We start from the raw sequence: 24053 nt of genomic DNA, 5'->3' as shown, positions 1-24053 counted from the left end.
CCAGTGATCTCTTGGTTATTTAGTAGCATATTGTTTAGCTTCCATGTGTTTGTATTTTTTAATTAATTAATTAATCTATTTATTTATTTTTGGCTGCATTGGGTCTTCGTTGCTGCGTGGGCTTTCTGTTGTTGCGGTTAGAAGGAGCTACTCTTCGTTGCGGTTCACAGGCTTCTCATTGCGGTGGCTTCTCTTGCTGCAGAGCACAGGCTCTAGGCGCACGGGCTTCAGTAGTTTTGGCTTGCAGGCTGTAGAGCGCCAGCTCAGTAGTTGTGGTGCATGGGCTTAGGTTTTCCGTGGCCTGTGGGATCTTCCTGGACCAGGGCTCGAACCCATGTCCCCTGCATTGGCAGGCAGATTCTTAACCACTGCACCACCTTGGAACCCCACATGTTTGTATTTTTTACAGTTTTTTTCCTGTAATTGATATTTAGTCTCATAGCGTTGTGGTCGGAAAAGATACTTGATATGATTTCAATTTTCTTAAATTTACCAAGGCTTGATTTGTGACCCAAGATATGGTCTATCCTGGAGAATATTCCATGAGTGCTTGAGAAGAAGCACTCTGTTGTTTTATTCTGTTGTTTTCTGATGGAATGTCCTATAAGTATCAATTAAGTCCAACTTTTAATGTGTCATTTAAAGCTTGTGTTTCCTTATTTATTTTCATTTTAGATGATCTGTCCATTGGTGAAAGTGGGGTGTTAAAGTCCCCTAGTATTATTGTGTTACTGTCGATTTCCCCTTTTATGGCTGTTAGCATTTGCCTTATGTATTGAGGTGCTCCTATGTTGGGTGCATAAATATTTACAATTGTTATATCTTCTTCTTGGATTGATCCCTTGATCATTATGTAGTATCCTTGTCTCTTGTAATTGTCTTTATTTTAAAGTCTATTTTGTCTGATATGATAATTGCTACTCCAGCTTTCTTTTGATTTCCATTTACATGGAATGTCTTTTTCCATCCCCTCATTTTCAGTCTGTATGTGTCCATAGGTCTGAAATGGGTCTCTTGTAGACAGCATATATACCGGTCTTGTTTTTGTATCCATTCAGCCAGCTGTGTCTTTTGGTTGGAGCATTTAATCCATTTATATTTAAGGTAATTTTCTATATGCATGTTGCTATTACCATTTTCTTAATTGTTTTTGGTTTGTTATTGTAGGTCTTTTCCTTCTCTTGTGTTTCCTGCCTAGAGAAGTTTCTTTAGCATTTGTTGTAAAGCTGGTTTGGTGGTGCTGTATTCTCTTAACGTTTGCTCATCTGTAAAGGTTTTAATTTCTCCATTGAATCTGAATGAGATCCCTGCTGGGTAGAGTAATCTTGGTTGTTGGTTTTTCTCTTTCATCACTTTAAATATGTTCTGCCACTCCATTCTGGCTTGCAGAGTTTCTGCTGAAAAATCAGCTGTTAACCTTATTGAGATTCCCTTGTATGTTATTTGTTGCTTTTCACTTGCTGCTTTAATACTTTTTCTTTGTATTTAATTTTTGATAGTTTGATTAATGTGTGTCCCGGCGTGTTTCTCTTTGGGTTTATCCTGTATGGGACTCTCTGTACTTCCTGGACTTGATGGACTATTTCCTTTTCCATGTTAAGGAAGTTTTCGACTATAATCTCTTCAAATATTTTCTCAGACCCTTTCTTTTTCTCTTCTTTTTCTGGGACCCGTAAAATTCGAATGTTGGTGCGTTTAGTGTTGTCCCAGACGTCTCTGAGACTGTCCTCAATTCTTTTCATTCTTTTTTCTTTATTCTGCTCCCTGGGAGTTATTTCCACCATTTTATCTTACAGCTCACTTATCCATTCTTCTGCCTCAGGTATTCTGTTATTGATTCCTTCTAGAGTATTTTTAACTTCAGTAATTGTGTTGTTCATTACTGTTTGTTTGCTCTTTAGTTCTTCTAGATCCTGTGAAATGTTTCTTGTATTTTCTCCATTCTGTTTCTGAGATTCTGCATCATATTTACTATCATTACTCTGAATTCTTTTTCAGGTAGGTTGCCTATTTCATCTTCATTTATTTGGGCTTGTAGGTTTTTACCTTGCTCCTTCGTCTGTAACACATTTTTTTGTTGTTTCATTTTTCTTTTTTTTTTTTTTTTTTTTATGGGTGGTGCTGTATTCCTGTCTTACTGGTTGTTTGGCCTGAGATGCCCAGCAATGGAATTTGCAGGCAGTTGGATAGAGCTTGGTCTTGGTGCTGAGCTGAAGACCTCCGGGAGGCCTCACTCTGATTGATATTCCCTGGGGTCTGATGTTCGCTGTTAGTCCAGCAGTTTGGACTCAGAGCTCCCACCACAGGAGCTTGGGCCCGACCTCTGGACTGGGAACCAAGATCCCGCAAGCTTCGTGGCGCGGTTAAAAAAAAAAGAAAGAAAGAAAGAAAAAAAGGAGCAGTATAATATCAAAGAATAAAAAACAAAATAAAATTAGAAAGGTAAAAAATATATTAGGAAAACTAAAACTGTAATTGAAACAACTGCAGCAAGGTAAAATAAAACCACAACAGAAAAAAAAAAGGGGGTGGGGTGGGGAACAAGCCAAAAGGAGAGATCACTAACAAAGTATAAAAAATAAAATAAAATTAGAAAAATAAAAGACTTATTAGGAAAAATAAAAATATAAAAGAATCAACAAGGTAAAACAGAACCCCAGTCTAAAAGAGGAAAAAAGAAAAGAAAAAAAAAAGCCTCGACTCTGGGGGCAGAGTTTAGGCAGGGGTTGTAACTTAGGCAGGGGTGGGATTTTGGGTGGGGCAGGACCTAGGCAGGTGGGGGAGTGAAGTTTGAGTATGGGGTAGGGCCTTGGCGGGCTGACGTTCAAGTGTGGGGTGGGGCATAGATGGGGTGACATTTGAGTGTGGGGTGGGGCCTCTGCTTCGGACCTGCTTAGAAGGGGAGAGGCAGCAGGTGGAAAGGAGGGCCTCTGGAATGTAGAGTTCCAGAGTTTGGAGGCAGGGCCCTGAGTGAGGGTGCCTGGGCAGGGTTTAGGCCCAGCCCGTTGGAGGGGGTCTCAGAGGGGGTCTCCGAGTGCAGAGGTGGGGCCCCGGGTGGGGGTGCAGGGGCAGGGCTTGGGCTCTGCACGGCAGGAGGGAGGCTCCGAGGGCAGAGGATTAGGCCCTGGAGCCCAAGAGGCTCCCCCGTGCCTAAGTGGGCAGGGAAAGCGCTGGCCCCATTCCCCTCCATTCCTTCATGCCCCTCCCCCACCATCTTCCCCGTAGCCACTGGACCGCTAAGCGTGGGTGGGTTCTGCTGGGTGTAGGAACTCCTTCCCTCCCCCAGCCACCCTTCAGGGGTGCCGGTCCCAGAGGTCCAGCCTTTACTTTTGCTCCCCTTTTCCCCCCACCCACTCCCTCAGGATCTGGGCAGCTGGAGGAGGCCTGGGTGTGCAGAGGATCAGGCCTGGGATCTCAGCAGATTCCTGGGGGTCCAAGTGGGCAGGGGAAACCTGGCCACGCTCCCTTTTGATCCTCTGCCGTCCCATTGGTTCCCCAAATTTCTCCTTCCCGCGTGGTATCACTTCCCCTCCCCCAGCCACCCCTCAGGAGCGCCAGTTTTCTGCCGCCTCCACTTCTCCTCCCCCTTTACTCCCCCCAAGCCCCATGTCCTACCCAGTCACTGGGGGTTACTTCTGGCCCCTTAGGTGTCTGCGGTCCCCCACTGGTGCCTGGTAGGTGCCCTAGTTGTGAGGAGACGTGAATTCCACATCCTCCTAGTATGCCATCTTGACTCCCCCGCCCCGCCCCCGTTTTTTCATTCAACAGATATTGAGTACCTACGTTCATTACTCTGGTTTTAGGTGTTGGAAATATATCAGTGAACTAAATTTTGCCCCTGACCTCATGGAGCTTGCATTCTGATAGGGAGAGAAGGATAAGAAACAAACAATTACACATATATACACTTAAATGTGCCAGTAAATAGCTAGGAAATTAGAAAAGGTTAAGAATGATGGAGTATTTTATTTTAGAAAGGAGGTCAAGAAGGCCTTTCTAATATTATCAACTTGAATAAAATGAGGATGAGAATCATGGGGAGTCTTGGTGGCAGAGGTGACATCAAATGTCAGTCCACCAAGGCAGGGATATACTTGGTGTTTTTGAGGACACATAAATATGACTGTGGATTGGGGGAAATGAGTGAGTGAAGGGTAGAAAGAGTTGGCATTGTAGAGGTAATGGGAGCTGAAATTATGTGGTGCCATTTGGACCACGATAAGGACTTTGATTTTATTCTGAGTGAGATGAGAAGCCATTGGTATAATTTAACCCAGTAAGCAACATATGCTGATATGTTTTTTTAAATTGATTTCTCTGGCTGCTGAGCAAAGAAAATACTATTGAGGGCAGAGGGCTGAAAGCAGGAACATCAGTCAGAATAGTATTTTAATCTCTGTAAATGTGATGGTAGCTTACCCTTGGTTGGAAGTAGTGAGGAAGAATAAAAGTGATTGACTTCTGGATTTAGTTTGAAGGTGGGACCTATAAGATTTGCTCTTGAATTGGGCAAGGAATGTGAGAGAAAGAGACGAGTCAAGAAAGACTCCAGGGATTTCATCCAGAAAAATTGGATGAATGGGCACCAATTGCCAAGATTGGGAAAATTGGAGAGAAACAATTTGGGAGGAGTTATTAGGAGTTTAAATTGCATATACCAAATTTCAGGTGATTATAAAATATCCAAGTTTACTTGTGAATAAACATATGGGTATGTATATAAGCAGAGGTAGATTAGGGGAGAGTCCAGGTTGGAGATATTTATTTGGAAATTATCAGCCATGGCAATATTTAAAGTTTTAAAATGCAGTATTTAAAGCTAAGGGATTAGATAACATCTCTCCTTAGGAGAAGGAATGCACAGATTTGAGAGGCCTGAAGGCTGTACCCTGGGACACTACCTTTCAGAAGCCATGAGAATGAGATGACTCAGCAGAAAAAAGAGAAGCAGCAGTTTGGAGATTAGGGGGAAACAGAATGTGGTGTCCTGTAGCCAAGAGAAGACAGTGTTTAAAGGACAGAGTGAACTTCTTCAAAGAAGAATGTGTGAAGTCAGCATTGTCTCTATCCCTGCCTGCAAATCATCCAGAAACATTAAAGTAAGTGAGCAATATAAACTCCATTTAATAACACTAGAGAACATCTAAAGTCCCACATCAGTACAAATATAGAAGCTGCAAAATCACTGAAAAAATCAAGCAGGAGTGTATGTATCAGCAGATGGATAAAAAACAAAAGCATTTCTGACACTAAAAGGAATTGACAAAGTACTTATCAGGGACAAAGTAAACGCTCTGAGGTGTGAAACCTAAATGTTTAGATTAACTACAATGTTGGGCACAGGATAGCTGGAGCCTTTTTGGATACAATTTGGTTCTGCAAATCAGACATACTAAGGCTATGTGTGGAAATAGACACATAAGCCATGTTTTTCAGTAGCACTATTGTTTCTCTGACAAGTAAGAAAAGAGAGACTTGCCATCTGTGGAAAAAAACCCCTCACAGACGCCTATATGTGGGGAAATAAACATACATGTTATCTTAGTGGATGATCCTAGAACACAGAATTTAAAGCAAAAACTTACTTGATAGCAATTAGTTAGGATGTGCAGACCTTAACAGTTACAAATCTGAGCAACACAGAAAGGCTATATCTCTTGATAAGGGGAGGCTAAAAACATGGAAAGGAATATAGTAATACAGTGAATTCTGTTAAAACAGGATGTGTGCATTCCTTAAAAATCATTGTTTTATGCAAAATAGTATATTAAAAATCACATGGCAATGGGAAAATGGGATTGGGGTATAACACTTAAAAGCTCTGTCTGTGACACATTGAGAGAGCAGTATTGAAGTCTCTAGCTATAATTTTGCATTTGTTTATTTCTCCTTTTCAGTTCTATTGGTTTCTGCTTTATGAATTTTGAAGAATTATTAGATGCATACATATTAGGATCTTTATGTCCTCTTGATGGATTGATCCTTTTATGATTATGTAATGTCTCTCTATCCCTGAGAGAACTCTCTGTTTTAAAGTTTACTTTGATATTATTATAGTTACTCCAGCTTTCTTTTAGTTAATGTTTCCATGGTATACCTTTTCCCATTCTTTTATATTTAAAGTGGATTTCATACAGATAGCATATGTTTGGGTCTTTTTTATCTAATGTGAAAACCTCTACTTTTTAATTGGAGTATTTTGACCACTTAAATTTAACATAATTTTTGTATGTTTGGATTCAAATTTATTTCACGGTTGTTTCCTATTTGTCTCATCTATCCTTTTCGCCCCCTTTTTTCCTTTTTAAAATCTCTTTTGGGGAATTCCTTGGCAGTCCAGTGGTTAGGATTCTGCACTTTCACTGCTGAGGGTCCAGGTTTGATCCCTGGTCAGGGAGCTAAGATTCCGTGAGCCGCCTGGTGCAGAAAAAAAAAAAATCTCTTTTGGATTGAGTTTTTTGTTTGTTTTATCTCTACTATTTACTTATTAGTAATACCTCTGTCTTAATTTATCTTTTAAGTGGTTGCCCTGTGGTACACTGTGTACATCTTCAGTTTATCACAGTCTAAGTATACTATTCTACATGTGGTCTTACAGTCTTATAACAATATACTCCTGTCACCTTCTCCCACTTTATGTGATGTGGTAGCCATACATTTTTACTTAGAAACCCCACAATGTATAATTAATATTTTTGCTTGAGACAGTCAATCATCTTTGAAAGTGATTAAAAAGTCTTTTATTTACCTTTTTAAAAACCATGTTCAGCACTCTATTTCTTTGTTTATCTTACTCTCTCCAGTACTTCCTTTAGTACTACGTGTAACACAGGTCTGTTGGCAGTTAGTTATTTTTTGTAAATTTATTTATTTTATTTTTGTCTGTGTTGGGTCTTCATTGCTGCATGCGGGCTTTCTCTAGTTGCAGCAAGTGGGGGCTACTCTTCACTTCACAGTGCAGGCTTCTCACTGTGGTGGCTTCTCGTTGCGGAGCATGGGCTCTAGGCACGTGGGCTTCAGCAGTGGTGACATGCGGGCTCAGTAGTTGTGGCTCATGGGCTCTGGAGTGCAGCCTCAGTAGTTGTGGCACACGGGCTTAGTTGCTCTGTGGCACGTGGGACCCGTGTTCGAACCCGTGTCCCCTGCACTGGCAGGCAGATTCTTAACCACTGCGCCACCAGGGAATCCCTGTTGGCAGTTAATTTTCTCAGCTTTTATTTGTCTAAAAAGGCCTTTATTTAATCTTCATTTGTGAAGCATAGAATTTCTCTGAGTGCAGATTTCTGGATTGGCACTTTTTTTTCTGTCCTTACTTTAAAGAGCTGATCCACTGTCTTCTGGCTTACACTCTTACTTCCTCCTTTGTTCTTCTGTATTTAATGTTCTGGTTTTTCTAGCTGCCTCCAAGACATTTTTTTTTTTTTTTTGGGGTACGCGGGCCTCTCACTGCTATGGCCTCTCCTGTTGCGGAGCACAGGCTCCGGACGCGCAGGCTCAGCAGCCATGGCTCACGGGCCCAGCTGCTCCACGGCATGCAGAATCCTCCCAGACTGGGGCACGAACCTGCGTCCCCTGCATCAGCAGGCAGACTCCCAACCACCACGCCACCAGGGAAGCCCCAAGACTTTTTTTATCTTTGGTTTTCAACTGTTTGGCTCTGATGTTTCTAGGTTTAGCTTTGTTTTGTCTGTATTTTTCTTTTTTGTTGTTTTCTCAGCTTCTCAAATACATGGTTTGATGTCTTTCATCTTTTCTACCTTTTTTTTCTGCGACTCCAGTTACTTATATGTGGCTGTGTTTGATATTATTCCGTGGTTCTTGGATCTTTCACGTCAGGAGAATTTTCTCAGTATTTGTGCTCCATTTTCAGCTTTTAGCTGTCCTCCCAAAGCTGTATTACAGAGGTTTATCTTTCTGCTCTTGCTGTTCCTCCAGCAGTGAGCTGCTACTACTTGTTACTTCATGCTGTACTTCTGGTGGGGGCAAGGGTGTTCTTTGTTGTTCTGATCCAGCTTCAGTTTTAGATGTGAGCCTGGGCCTCAGTAGTGGGGGTTTCCTCAGCGTACCTCCCTTTTCTTCAGTGGTCTTCAGTGGTAAGAGACTTCTACTTTTGTATCAATTACGGATTTTGGGCCCAAGATGGGTTCTCTGCTCCTTCTCTGAGTATAGAGTATTTATCTTCTACTCCTGTCCCCCTATACTCCCATACTAGGGGATCCAGATTGTTGGCTAAATTCATCTCAGATTGGTAGCTTGCTTTAAGCAAAAGAAAATGAGTTCTCTCTTAAGGAAAAGCACCCTCAATACAGGATATTAGGATTCTCACTTATTAAATATGAGCTTAAAAAAAACTTAAAGAAATATATTGTTCGTGAGATTAAGCAGAAATAACAAAATATATTTTCCAACACCTGTTAATTAAGATAATGGCTTTTTTAGATAGTTAAGGGTAAAGCATCCATTCAAAGAAATAAAAGATGAAATAAAATCAGTAAGGAAGAAAGAATGTCTAAATGGCTAGGCAGATTGTTGAATAACCCATTAGAATTTTTAGAACTAAAAATAAGTTGTTGAAATTCTAAAAAATGGATTAAGTACCAGATTAGATGCAGCTGAAGAGACTTTACTAGAAAATACCACTAAATAAATGACACAGTCCGAGTATAGGATGACAGGAGAAGGAAAATAGGTCAGTACGTTCAGAGATGTATAGGATAGGGATGAGAAGACAGATATAACATGAATCATTGGATCACAAGAAGCAGAAAGAAGAACGGAGAAGCAATATTTGAAGCAATAATAGCTTAGAATTTTCCAGAAATCCTTCAGTAAGACCACATATGTGGACACAAAACGCACACCAAGCAGGATAAATAAAAAGTAATATATACTTAAGTACTATTAATATAACTTGAGAACACTGGATCTTAATAGCAGCCAGAGAGAAAATCAGGTTACTGCCTAAGGAAGGAGACATTGCCAGAGACATCTAAATTGAAGCAAAAAATATTTGTCAATCTAGAATAATGAACTCAGGAAGCTATTTTTTAAAGGATGAGAGTTGTCAAAGAGAAATAAAGCCAGATACTAGTTAAAGGCAATATAGATTTTATTCAGTAACTATTGAAATAGAGGGATAAAGTTTCAATAAAACTGAGCTCAACTCCAAATACAGCAAAGGCAGCTGGGGATTTGTAGCCAACAAGCAGAGTGAAGGGGTAAGTGAATAGAAAATTACTAAGAGGAGACATCAAGGGTAGGGATATTCTTGCTAAACTGGCCTAACAGAATTCTTGCTAAATGCAGGCCAAGGGTTTATAAATCATGGTTGGAGCATGAGGAACTTATGGGTGAGGAGATATCAAGGGTGAGGAGATTGTCACTAGACTGACAAGGTTTCTTGCTGAAACTGCTCAGTAGAGACAGACATGAAAGGCCAAGGTCAAGACCTAGTCAAGAATAAGTCTCAGAGGAGCTTAACTAAAATTTAGTCAAGGAGAGAGCCTTTGTCAGAGTGTATGATTAAATTTGGATTGGTCCTGAAATAAATTATAGGAACAATCTTTTATTGTATAATTTTGTTAGTAAAATTAAAATAGAAATACTGCAGGAAGAGAGAAAATGAAATCCAGAAGAGTGCTTGAGATGAGAGGAGTGGTAAGTTATAAGAAATTAGGAAATTTATAGCTAAGTCTAAACAACATGTGGATAGAATCATTATGATATCTAATTTGTAAGGCTAAAAAAGACACTATGATAAACTAAAAAATAGTTGCATAATTGAGTTGGGAGGTGATCAAATGGCATTTGACTCTTCTCTTATTCAGAAAAAGAGGTTCAGGTTATAGAATCACCTTAGATTTTAAGTTAAATATTAATGACAGAATTTAATGGACAGCCACCTAAAGTGGAGAAACAGGTATGTATAACCTCGAAAGTTGTAAAGAGAAAAAAGTGGAAAAGATTTAAAAAAATCAGTCTAAAACAAAGAAAGAAAGGTACAATAAAAGTAGTAAAACTGTGATAAATACAAAGTAGCAAGTAAAATGGAGACAACGTGACATATTTTAATAATCACCATAATTGTATATAAAAGGACTAAATTTACCAAATTGTCAAATTGGATCTTCAAATAATAAAATAACCTATATCTAAGACATCAGGTTTTAGTAACTTTGTATCTTCAGCATCTTTTGCTCACTCAGCATTCTGTGTTTTATGTGTCTGCAGAACATCTCTAACAGGATACTCCAATTCCTCTAATGTGGCAAGAACTACTATTAAAATCATCATTCACAAATCACAATCTTCCCTACTAATTTTCATTTATTAGGTTCTGTGAACCTTCTACTCTTAAAACTGACATAGCAGCATTTTATTTTTCTCTCTATCATCCTTTCTTACTGATATTAGATCACTGTTATTGGTTTTTTAAAAAATATTTATTTGGGTGCATCAGGTCTTAGTTGCAGCACACAGGATTGAGGCACACGGGATTGCAACATGCGGGGTCTTTCGTTGTGGCACACCAGCTCTTTGTTGCCATGCATGGGATCTTTGTTGCGGCTTGGGCTTCTCTAGTTGTGGTGTGTGGGTTCCAGAGCACGTGGGCTCACTAGTTGCAGCACATGGGCTTAGTTGCCCTGTGGTATGTGGGGTCTTAGTTCCCAGACCAGGGATTGAACCTGCGTCCCATGCACTGAAAGGTGAATTCCTAACCACTGGACCACCAGGGAAGTCCCTAGATCACTATTATTGTTATACTTTTGTAAAAGTGTTTAAAAAATATTTTTATTTTCTCATTTTCCACTGACACCACCCAAAACACTAACCATATTGTTTTAGTTTGTTCTAGTTTCTAAATGGAATTATACTTTTCCCCCCAAAGCATCTAATTTATCATGTTAGTAGCCTGAGTTACATTTTTCCCAATGTGTAATATATGAAATTTAAGTTTTTCTCTTTTAATGATGGTTTTTTAAAGTATTTATTTATTTACTTAGGCTGTGCCGAGTCTTAGTTGAGACATGTGGGATCTTTTTTTTTCAGTTGTGGCATGCGGGCTCATAATTGCAGCATGTGGACTTCTTAGTTGCGGCATGCAGACTCTTAGTTGCGGCATGCAGACTCAGTGGCGGCATGCGTGCAGGATCTAGTTCCCCAACCAGGAATCAAACCTGGGCCCCTTGCATTGGGAGCGTGGAGTCTTACCCACTGGACCACCAGGGAAGTCCCTTAATAATGCTGGCACAAAACTGGGGGTGCTAAACTCCCATTTAATCCTTCCTGAGTATCACCCATATATATGCTTTCCTTCCCTACAGCTCTATGTTTGATTCCTATGTACTCAGTGATTCTCATGAATTAATATGTGAAAAGTACATGGAACAGAGCCTGGCTCATGGAGATGGTTCGTTATTTTTCTTGTTGTTATTATCATTATTAATATTTTTAAGCATTTTTCTTGTTTTTTGTTTTTTTACTCTTCTTTTTAGATTATTTCTTGACTTTGTCGAACATCTGAGGCAAAGGAGAAAAATAATATATTTCCATAAATAATTTTTTGAGCAAAAAAGAGCACTCTGCTTAAAATTATATTTTCACAAAACAAGTAATATTTATAAGATGAAAAATACCCAAACTCATATTTAGAATTTGGAAATTATCCCCTCTACATATTAATGACTAAATTGGTCATAGTTCAGTATTTGTACAGCAGATTCATATAATGCTTCATTTACCATGATAAAAATTATTAATATTCAGAGGGAGCTATACATTTTGCCATTGTTTGATTTTCTTATTCATTTCAAAATATAGTACTAAAAAAATCTGTTTTATAACTTTTATATCCTCTGTAAGTCCAGAACAGCAACAACAAAAAAATCTCTACCCTTTCCTCTAAAAAGCCTTCATAGATCCCCTAAAAAAAAAAATCTCTACCTGTTCCCACTCTCATAATCCTTCATTCCTCTTTTATGTGTTTATTACATTCTGCAATATAGTATAGCTGTATTTGTGCATCCACTTTCCACATTTCCGCTACTATGTACTAAGGTCCTGGGGTCAGGATTAAGGTTTATTCATTGATGTGCCCCTCCCAAAGAATTTGGTCTAATAGCTGGTATAAACTCAGTACTAGCATATTTGTTTTTAAATAATTTAGCCCTTTTTGGTTAGTGATCCAAAAAGGGATGTTATTCCACTATATAGAATGCTATATTTATTAATTAGTTTTTTTTTTTATACTCAGTGTTTGCCTTAAGGTGACCAACCACTGATTTTTATTTAAATACTTGTGGTTTTCTACTTCCTTTGTCTTTGTGCTTCAGATCCTGGCTTTACCATTCATGAAACAGAATAGAAACTATATCCATTAAAAATCAGTTTAGAATTTATTGATATAAAAGAGAAAGCTTGAAAGTTTCTGTATTTATGTGCTTTTTAACAGTGCTTTGAAATGAATGATTTGTTTTAAATATTGATTATACCCATTAATGAGATATTTGTACATTTTCATAATAAAAATTATAGATTTAATAAGCAGTTATTTTAAAGAGGTATTTCCAACAAATCTTGGTATTTCCCATTAGCTTATAATATATGTGTATACATGTTGCAACATGTATTCACTTTAGTTTATTTTTATTTTTAATTTTTATCCTTTGAAGTAAAAATATTTTAATAAATTTTAAAATTTAATCTCAAGGTTCCCCAGCTTTTATGAAATGTTTCTTACTTGTTTTGATAAACATTATCTGCTGTAGATTCTAATTCTTGATAGTGTATGGATATCGAATGAGGCTGTTTTCTTATGTATATTATGCTTTCTCCAAAGAGAGCATATCTTATTTTGTTATATAACTTATAATGGATATTGGATCATTACTTGTTACTCTTGATGAGTGAGAGGGCCTTTATATTGATTCATTCAGAAGACACTACAAAAGAATTAACTTCTGAATGCACATATTGAATTTTAAACCTTTAGATTCTTGTTCAAAAATTACAGGTTTGAATAAAATTTGAGATTTGTGTTTTGAAGAGCACACTGCTTGTTAAGGACCATTATTAATTCCATATCCACTCAAGGTATTCAAAGGAAATCAGAGGTAAACACTTGTAAGACCATGGGTTATAGTTGGGAAAAGAAGGAAAAAAAAAAAAAGACAACTGAGTATTTTAAATTTCAGCAGTTAATAGAGGATGTTTATGTTACAAAGGAGTATTGTCCAGTGTTGTGATAGAATGAGATGTACAGAATGTAATAAATTTTAAATTTCAGTGTAAATAGAACTTGAAATTGTAGAGATGTTTGTAAAGACATATTGGGAAGCAGATATGAGACAGTGTCATTTCCCTGATGTTTAATGTTTAAGTTCTAAGCAAAGCCAAAATGGGAATGTAAACCAGCTTAGTGAAAGTCTCGGTTGAACTTGAACAATTTCTGGCAAATTAATAGTCTGTCATTTCTAGAAAGAATACATTTATTATGGCCTTGTGGAGTGATATTGTGGTTACCCAATATGAATATAGTTGGAAAAAGTATTTTTCCCCCCAGAATGGTAACTACAGTCTATTTTGTCTAATGATGCTTGGAGACAGTGGGCTCTGGACAGGTTTTTGAACAGGGTCATCATTGTTATATTGCAAATACTGAACAGGAAGATAACAAGATGAAGTCTAGCTGAGAATTCTTAGGATAAATAAATGTAAGTATCAGTGAATATTTTAGGTCAGGTCCTCCATGGTTTTAAATATAAATAAAACCCAGAAATGTAGAGATCTGGGTTTAAAAACAAAAAAATACATTAACATATTAAATTTGTCACAGAAAATTTAAGATGAGGAAAAGTTAGCATTTGATGGTTGGATAGGTTAACTTTTGCAAAAACTCTTAGAGAATAACCTGAATATACTAAAACTAAAAACAGGCTTCCCTGGTGGCGCAGTGGTTGAGTCCACCTGCCGATGCAGGGGACACAGGTTCGTGCCCTGGTCCAGGAAGATCCCACATGCCGTGGAGCGACTGGGCCCATGAGCCATGGCCGCTGAGCCTGCGTGTCTGGAGCCTGTGCTCTGCAACGGGAGAGGCCACAACAGTGAGAGGCCCGCGTACCACAAAAACAAACAAACAAAAAAATGGATCTGGCCCTCTGGCAGTCTTCCTTGTCTCTTTGATTTTACATTTCCTGGTAGACATTTGTATTCTTTGTAAGTCACATGAGTAGAGAATGAATAAGAAAGTAGGCTACAGGTCTCCTTAAGCAGGAACAAATTGGTACTTTTCCATAAATTTAATTTGGTATTAACAGTATAATAAATTAGCAATATATAAGAGAAAATTAAAATAATTTTAAAAAGAGGAGAATTGAACTAGAAACGTAAATCATAGAGATTTAGCTGCAGTATTTTAAGTATATCATGTAAAGTCTAATCTGTATCCTTCAAAAGATCAAATCAGTCCTCTGATATTTCTCCAGGGTACTCTTACCTACTAATCATTACCTCTCTGCTTCTCTGCATTTCCAACACCTGGATCAGTCTTTTTTTTTTCAAAGTCTGTCTTCCTTTATTCACTGTGATTTGTATTTATTTTTAACCTCTATATTAAGTCTTGAAGTACATATTTATAAATTGTTAAATGTAGATGGGTGCATTCTAAGTTTTTATCCCCCATTTCTGCTCTGTCAGGTTTTGTTTATTTCTTCTAAGCCAAAAGGATGAGGGACACGAACATCTTGGATTACTCTTATTTCAAGAAACTGAGTCAATCATATAAAAGGGCATTTGTATGTAAGTGTAAGTTTATCATAATAGTAATAAAATTAATAACTTATAGTGTTTTTTTTTCTCTTTTCCAGAAGTCTGCAAAGTTGATAATCAACTAGAACAGAGTCAGGAAATCCAGGACAGACATTTCAGGCAAGCTCCATTTATCAACAACAAAACACTGACTATAGAGAGAGGTAATGTATTAGGAAAAATGTTTAATTTCAGCACATACCCAGTTTCTTCTGTAAAAATACCTTGTAAATGTGGCACAAGTGGTATGAGTTTGAAATATATTTCAGAATTAATTATTGAGAAAAACTATTTAAGAAAGAAGTCTGATGATCTCAGCGCATATGGAAAATTATTCCTTCATATTAACCATGAAAAAACTCATGTGGGAGAGATACCTTATGAATTCATTCAAAATGGAAAGTACCTCAGTCATAATGAAGACTTCATGCCATATGAGAAAATTAAAAATGTAGAGCAGTCTTTTGACTACAAAGAACGTGGGAAATATTTCTGTGAGAAGACACTTTTCATCACATATAAACAAGCTCACAAGGGACAGAGTCCTTGTGAACATAGGGAATGTGATAAAACATTCTGTAATTATTCAACCCCCCAAAAAAGAGAAAGTCTTTATGAGTTTAATGAATATGGTAAAGCCTCTGAGAAATTATCTCTCTTGAAACAAAGAGTTCATTTGAAGGTGAAAGATTATGAACATATTGAAAAAGTGGATAATTTCAGCAGATCAAACTTTCCTGACACAGGAGAGAGAACATTTGAATGTAACAGCCTGAGGGAACCTTTCTGGGAGAAGTCAGTTCTTAATGTAACTCAGAGAACAGGCATAGGAGACAATGTCTATGAATGTAATAAATGTGAAAAAGCGTTCTGTGAAAAATCAAAACTCACCAAACATCAGAGACTACATACAGGAGAGAAACCCTATGACTGTAACGAATGTGGGAAATGCTTCTCTAGGAAGTCACTTCTCACTTTACATCAGAGAATCCACACTGGAGAGAAGCCCTATAAATGTAATGAATGTGGGAAATCCTTCTCTAGGAATTCACACCTCACAATTCATCAGAGAACTCACACAGGAGAGAAACCCTATGAATGTAAGGAATGTAGAAAAAGCTTCTACCATAAGTCATATCTCACAGTACACCAGAGAATTCACACAGGGGAGAAACCCTATGAATGTAATCAATGTGGGAAAACCTTCATAAGCAACTCAGTTCTCACAGTACATCAGAAAACACACACAGGTGAGAAGCCCTATGAGTGTAGTCAATGTGGGAAATTTTTCTCCAGGAATTCATACCTTACAGTACATCAGAGAACTCACTCAGGTGAGAAACCATATGAATGTAAGGTATGTGGGAAAACCTTCTGTCATAAGTCAGATGTCACTAAACACCAGAAAACTCACATAGGGAGGAAACCCTACAAATGTAATGAGTGCGAGAAAACCTTCAGTCGCAATTCAGGCCTAAAAGTACACCAGAGAACACACACAAAGGAGAAACCCTATGAATGTAATGAGTGTGGGAAATCATTCTCTGAGAAATCAGTCCTCACGGTACATCAGAGAATACACACAGGGGAAAAACCTTATAAGTGTAATGAATGTGGAAAAACTTTTTACAATAAGTCAGATCTCACTAAACACCAGAGAACTCACACAGGTGAGAAACCCTATGAATGTAAGGAATGTGGGAAATTCTTCTCTAGAAATTCATACCTTACAGTACACCAGAAAGCTCACACAGGGGAAAAACGCTATGTGTGTAAAAAATGTGGGAAAACCTTCTACTATAAGTCAGACTATACAGTACATAAGAGAACACACAGAGGGGAGAAGTCTTCTCACTGTGATCAGTGTGGGAAAACCTTCACTTGCAATTCAGTCCTCAGATCACATCAGAGAACTCACACAGGGGAGAAGCCCTATGAATGTAAGGAGTGTGGGAAATCTTTCTCTGAGAAATCAGTCCTCACTGTACATCAGAGGATACACACAGGGGAAAAACCTTATAAGTGTAATGAATGTGGGAAGCCCTTCTATCATAAGTCAGATCTCACTAAACATCAGAGGACACACACAGGGGAGAAACCCTATGAATGCAATCATTGTGGGAAAACCTTCAGTTGCAACTCAGGTCTCAAAGTACATCAGAGAAGACACATAAGGTAGAAACCCTATGAATGTATTGAGTGTGGGAAAACCTCTAAGAAATCAGTTCTCACAGTACATTCAAAATTACATACAGGGGAAAAAATCTTTTAAATTTAGCAATGAGGGAAATCTTAGTACCTAGCATTTCATACCTTGAAATACTATGGAGAATTCACACAGAACATGACCCCTGTGAATGTCAAGTGGCAAATTTTTTTACCTTAAGTCATATTCCAAAGTAAATGAAAGAGTAACCACAGGGGAAATTACTATGAAGGTAATGAATATCTATTAATAAGACAACTAAAAAATGAATACATGTAGAAGAAACCCTACTAATGTATATAGGAAATGTGGGGAAATATAAGTTAGGGCTTGTTAAACAAATAACTTACGTAGGAGATAATCCTGTGAATCAAAGGTATGTAGGAAAATGTTCTTCCAGAACTTGGCCATTACTAACAGTCAGATAAACCACACCCGGGGAGAACTGTCAACATCTTGTATTTTTTTGGAAACTTCATACACAAGTTGTACTTGCTGTATGTCAGGGAAATAATAGGGAAGAGACCTGAAGAATACAGCAAATATAGTTGAGCCTATTTCAAGAAATGCCATTTTATTGAACAAGGCAATGTTGAGATGAAGTCTTAAAGATGTTTTGAATGTGAAGGCTTTAACAGAATTCAGACTTTATTATATCTGAAGATTGTTTTGAAGGAAGTCTGTCAACTTAGGAAGTATGGACAGAAATTTTCCTTTAGATATGATGTTATTCTAAAAGTTATATTTTGCACTTATTTCAAATCTTTTAGTAGAAATAAAACTGAAAATAGACATTTATAAAAATATTAACTGGAATATGAAGCTTTTTTAAAAGCACAAATAAATTGAATAATCTTCTCAGTCTCTGATTCTACTTTTGGAGAAACACGTATCAGCCCATGGCCTTCCATATCATGAGCCATCACATGTTTTTGATGAGTCTGCACCCCAACTGTGCTGTTACCCATGCAAATACAGTTGGTCCTTCATGTCTGTGTTTTCCTATCTGCGGTTCTGTGGTTGGTTGAATCCACATATGCAGAACCCAAGAGTATGGAGGGCCTACTGTAAAGAACTTGAGCATCAGCTGATTTTGGTATTTGAAGAGGTGTCCAGGAACCAGTCCCCAGCAGATACTGAGGGATGACTGTACTGCCTAATTGTCCGGTTCATCCAGGGGCCTACCTCTAGGGGATCTCAGAATGGACTAGATCCCCAGAACAATTGCCAGGATCAGCCAGGGGCAGCATTGAGACTGCTTCTGCTTCCTCTTCTTAGGTTCAGTAACCGGAAACATTTGAGTGTGAATGAAGCTAGAGTACTGGCTAGAATACTCTAGGACATAAGACCTCAGTGCTCCCATTTAAATTTACAGGAAGCTTTTCATAGCCCATTCTACATCCTATAGCTATTACCACCTTCCACAGTATTCTAAATTTGGTTAATACTGATCCCACATGTCTCATTACTTTTACAATAATACACATATATTATTGCATGTATGTGTGTGATATAACATTGTTTTACAGGTATATCACTGGGAACATGTTCTGCAACTTTTGTCTTCAAATGCATGGTTTTGGTATTTATACATGTTGATATATTTTGCTTTAGTTGACTCATTTTAATAAAACGTAATATATGGGGTCTTCCGTGGCAGTCCAGTGGTTAAGACTTCACTTCCCAATGCAGGGGGTGTGGGTTTGATCCCTGGTCAGGGAGCTAAGATCCCACATACCTTGTGGCCAAAAAACCAAAGCAGAAGCAATATTGTAACAAATTCAATAAAGACTTTAAAAATGGTCCATATCAAGAAAACTTAAAAAAATAGCATAATATATGACTATGTAACTATAAAAATATTGTCCATTTTTGTGTTTATGATTTAAAAATTTTTCATTTTCAATATAAAGTAATAAGGTTTGAGTTTTTTTTAAATCAACTTTGAAGTATAATTTAAATGTGGTAAAATATACCCTATTTAAGTAGCTGATTTAATGAGTTTTAATAAGAGTATAACCATATGTAATCACTCCTGCAATTAAGAAAGACAGCATACCCTTTATGCAGAAGTGTTCCTCATTCCCCTTCCCAGTCCCTCCTGGGATGTCCCTCTCCCTTCTGGCCCCTGGAAAACCAGTGATCTGCTTTCTAGCACTAGGTTAGATTGATTTTTTAAATTGCATTTCACATAAATGGAATTATACAAGATGTCCTCTTGTTTGTCTTCTTTCATTCAGCATGATTTTGAGATTCATACATGTTTTAGCATGTATCAGTAAATACCTTCATTTTTATTGCTGAGTGGTATTCCACTGTATGCATATATTACAGGTTTTTTTATCCATTTGCCTGTTCTTTGCAGTTTTTGATTGTTAAGAACATAGCTGTAATGAACTTAATGTGCATTTTTGTGTAGACTGGTGTTTTTATATCTCTCGGTTAAATACTTAAGAGTAAAATTTCTGGGTTGGTATGGTTATTATGTGCAATATCAAACTTTTTTGAAGTGGTTGTTCCATCTTACGTTTCCGTCAGCAGTGTGCAAGAGTTGCAGTTGTTCCACATTTTTGTCAATGCTTGGTATTGTCACTTTTTGATGTAGCCATTCTAAGGAGTGTATAGGTTTTTCATTGTAGTTTTCATTTATATCCCTGATGAATAATGACATTAGGCATCTTTCAGTTACTTATTGGCCATTTGTATATCTTATTTTGTGAAGCACCTGTTCATATCATTTGCCTCTTCTTAGTTTGTTGTTTGTCTTCTTATTATTGAGTTATAAGAGTTCTTTGTTAATTGTGAATATTTTCCCCAGTCTGGTTTTTCACAAAAAGCTTTTCATTTTGATGAAGTTGAGCTTATCAGTTTTTTCTTTTCTTAGAAATCTTTGCAGATCCAATGGCATCGAAGATTTTTTCCCCATGTTTTGTAAATGTCTTAACTCTATGTTTAGGTGTATGATCTATTTTGAGTACATTTTGTATGTGGTCTTTGGTAAGGGTCTAGATTTATATTACTTCATTTGAATATTCAACTGTTTCAGCTCCATTTGTTGAAAAGACTACCCTTTCCCCACTGAATTAACTTGGTATCTTTTTAAAAATCATTTGATTATTTGTTTATGTGGGGGGGGTCTATCTATGGACCCTTTATTTTGTTCCTCTGACCTTTATGTCTTCTTTACACTGTCTGTGTTCCCTTATCTTTATAGTAAATCTTTTTGGAAATAGTATAAGTTCTCTAATTTTGTTCTCCTGTTTCAAAATTGTTTTGGTTATTCTAAGTCCTTTGCATTTTCACATACATTTTAGAATGAACTTGTCAATTTCTTTAAAAAAAAAAGACTGCTTTAATATTGTTTTATGATTTCACTGACTCTATAAGTCAGTTGGGGGAAAATTGGCCTCTTAATAATATTGACTCTACTGATCCATGAATATGATATATCTCACCATTCAATTGGTGTCTCAGTGAAAAGAGAAATCTTAGCCTGTGGAGGCAAAGAGGCTTCCTTGACAAGGTGCTTGTGCTGGTTGGGTCTCTCTTGTCATTTCGTCCCACCTACCTCTGTTTCTTGGTAGGGGAGGGGGGTGCCTCCCCAGGCTGCCTGTTGTTGGATGGGATCTTCTAGATCAGTCCCCTTTGCCAGCGGTTCTGGCTTGCCTGGAGCTGTCAAAAGGACTCCCTTTTAATCTGGGGAGAAGAATGAAACTACCTACTTTCTGTTGCTAGGTTGAGGGTTGGGAAACAGTGAGTCTGGATGGCCTTCTTCTGTTGAGTGGAGGAACGTGCTACAGTTGTTCCTCCAGTCCTGGGGTCATAAACCAGTTTGCCTTTTTCTTAATACTTTTCACAGTTCACTGTTGATTGTCTCATATTGTTTCATAGGAAGAGTTTTACAGAGAGGAGCAGGGAGAAATGGCTCTACACCATATTGTATAAACCAATAGTTTGCTTTTGTTTTTTATTTATCTCATCTATACTTTTGGCCTCCTTTCCTCTTACCTTTTTGAATTTGAATGTATATTTTCCATATTCCATTTTATCAATGCTATTGGCTTATTTACTATACCTTTTTAAAATTTCCATAGAGATGTTTCTTTTAAATTTACAGTAGGCTTCTTTAATTTGTCAAGTCTACTTTTAAGTAATAGATCATTTAATATTTAAAATACATGAGTGTACTTAAATTTCTCCTATTATGCACTGTTTTTTATCATATTTTCCATTTCTTTGTTCATTATCAATCTCATGATATACTATTGTGCTTACTTTAAAATTTTTTTTAAAATAAATTTGAGTGAAAAGTATTTTATATTTGTCTTATTTTACCAATTTTGATGTTTCTTATTACTTTGTGTGTATTCACATTTTCATCTGATATCATTTTGCTTTAGCCTAAGAAAATTTCATTTAACGTTTCTTGTAATGCAGTACTTCTGGTAATGAATTTTCACAGGTTTTCGTTTCTTTATTTGGAGGGGAGTTATTTTGCCTTTTTGTGAAGGTTATTTTAGCTGGATATAGAATTATATGTTGGTAGTTTGTTTTCTTCTAAGTCTTTAAAGATGTCATTTCATTGTCTTTTGCCTTAGGTAGTTTGTGATAAGAAGTCTGAGGAAATTTTTATCTTTGTTCCTCTGTACATGTTTCCCCCCCCCTCAGACTCATTTAAACTTTTTTTAAAACTTTTTTGTTAATATCTTTTTCAGGAAATTGATTATGATGTGCCTTGGTTGGGTTATTTTTGTTTTTTTGTTTTTTGCATTTATCATGCTTAGGGTTCTTTGATCTTAGGGTTGTAGTTTTGGTCAGTATTGGAACCCATTTGCCTATTTATTTAAAAAATATTTTCCTGTCTCTCTTTTCTTTTCTTCTAATACTTTAGTTACATATATTTTAGACCAGTAGGTATTGTGTCATTGACACTAAGCCTTTTATTTTATTTCATTTTATTTTGTTTTGTTTTTCTGTTGCTGTATACCCCACAGCTATTTTCCATTATTAATATCTTTATATGGTACATTTGTTATAATTAGTGAACCAATATTGACACCTTATTGTTAACTGAAGTTCATATCAGTACTTTAATATTTAGATATCCGTAACTTTTCCCTAATGTCCTTTTTCTTTTCCAGAATCCCATACCTATCAGCACTTAGTCTCAATTATACCCTCATCCTCATCCCTAACAACCAATAAATCTTCTTTCTGTCTCTATGGAGTTGCCTATTCTGAACTTTTTATATATAAATTGAGTCATATACTACGTGGCCTTTTTTTGTCTCGTTTCTTTCACTTAGCATTATATTTTCAAGGGTCATCCTTGTTATAGCATGTAAGAATACTTCATTCCTTTTTATGACTGGATAATATTACATTGTAGAGTTACCATATTTTGTTTATCCATCCCTCAGTTCATGGACATTTGGATGGTTTCTGCTTTTTTTTTTTTTTTTTTGTGGTACGCGGGCCTCTCACTGCCGTGGCCTCTCCCGTTGCGGAGCACAGGCTCTGGACGCGCAGGCTCAGCAGCCATGGCTCACGGGTCCAGCCGCTCCGCAGCATGTGGGATCCTCCCGGACCGGGGCACGAACCCACGTCCCCTGCATCGGCAGGTGGACTCTCAACCACTGCGCCACCAGGGAAGCCCAGTTTCTGCTTTTTGACTGCTATAAATAATGCTGCTATGAGCACATATATTACATGTTTTTGTGTGAATTTTTTTATAACTAGGAGTGGAATTACTAGGAACTTGCCAAACTTTTCCACAGCAGCTGCACCATTTTACATTCCCACCAGCAATGTATGAGGGTTCCAGTTTCGCTAATACTTACCAGCACTTGATATTTTGTATTTAAAAAATTTTAGGCATCATAATGGGTGTGAGTGGTATCTTATTGTGGTTTTGATTTGCATTTCCTGAATAACTAATGATATTGAGCATTTTTCATGAACTTGTTGGCCACTAGCATATCTTCTTTGGTGAAATGTCTATGCAGTAGATTATTTTCCCATTTTTAATTGGATTCTTTTGTTTGTTTTTGAGATATAAGTGTTCTATATATATTCTGGGTTGTATACCTTTATCAGGTATATAATATGGAAATATTTTCTCTCATACTGAAGGTTGTCTTTTTACTCTTGATAATGTCCTTCCTTTGATGCAGAAATGTTTTAAATTTCAGTCAACTCCAATTTATCTTTTGTTGTTTGATTGTTTGGTTTCATATATAAGAAATTATCTAATTCAAGATTATGATTTTCACCTATTTCCTTCTAATAGTTTCATATTTTTAGCTCTCACACTTAGGCCTTTGTCTGTTCTGAGTTAATTTTTGTATATATTCTGAAGGAAATGTCTAACTGCATTCTTTTGTATGTCAATAACCAGTTGTCCCAGGACGATTTGCTGAAGAGACTGTTGTTTTTCTATTGAATGATTTGGTACCCCTACCCCCATTGAACATTAATTGAGCATAGATGTACGGGTTTATTTCTGGACTCTAAATTCTATTTTATTGGTCTATATGTCTATCCTTCTGTTAGTACCACACTGTTTTGTTTTATTTTGTTTTTGTGGCCGCATCATGTGGCATGTGGGATCTTAGTTCCCCAACCAGGGATCAAACCCATGCCTCCTGAATTGGAAGCACAGGGTCTTATCCACTGGACCAACAGGGAAGTCCCAGTACCACACTGTTTTGATTACTATAGCTTTGTAATGAGTTTTGACATCAGAATACGTGAATCTTGCAACTTTGTTCTTCTTTTTCATTATTGTTTCTGCTGTTTGGGGTCCCTTGCAATTCCTTGTAAATTTGAGGATCACCTCCTCCATTTCTGCAGAAAAAAGCTGTTTGGATTTTGATAAGGATTACATTAAATCTGTAGATTGCCTTGGGTAATATTGTCATCTGAACCATATTAAGTCTTCCAGTCCAGGAACATGAGATGTCATTTCATTTATTTAGGTCTTTAATTCTTTCTGTGATGTTTTGTAGTTTCAGTGATTTTTGTGGATTAATCTTGTATAGTG

At 37.1% G+C, this 24053-nt stretch overlaps 1 protein-coding gene across 1 annotated transcript in view; it reads left to right on the top strand.

Moving 5' to 3' along the window:
• LOC111163991 (uncharacterized) overlaps positions 1-18769 on the top strand; it is a 37283-nt gene extending 18514 nt beyond the window's left edge. Inside the window, exon 5 of the mRNA XM_022553245.3 lies at positions 14865-18769. Within this exon, the coding sequence (XP_022408953.3) occupies positions 14865-16984 (2120 nt within the window). The 3' untranslated portion in view covers positions 16985-18769. The remainder of the gene's footprint in view (positions 1-14864) is intronic.
• Positions 18770-24053: the final 5284 nt, after the last annotated feature.

Source organism: Delphinapterus leucas, chromosome 16 (assembly GCF_059928025.1).
Source record: "Delphinapterus leucas isolate spDelLeu-1000000601 "Yukka" chromosome 16, BTC_Dleu_Yukka2, whole genome shotgun sequence".
NCBI classification, from domain to species: domain Eukaryota; kingdom Metazoa; phylum Chordata; class Mammalia; order Artiodactyla; family Monodontidae; genus Delphinapterus; species Delphinapterus leucas.
The sequence above is the reverse complement of the archived record's forward strand: the minus strand, read 5'-3'. Positions and strand labels throughout refer to the sequence as shown.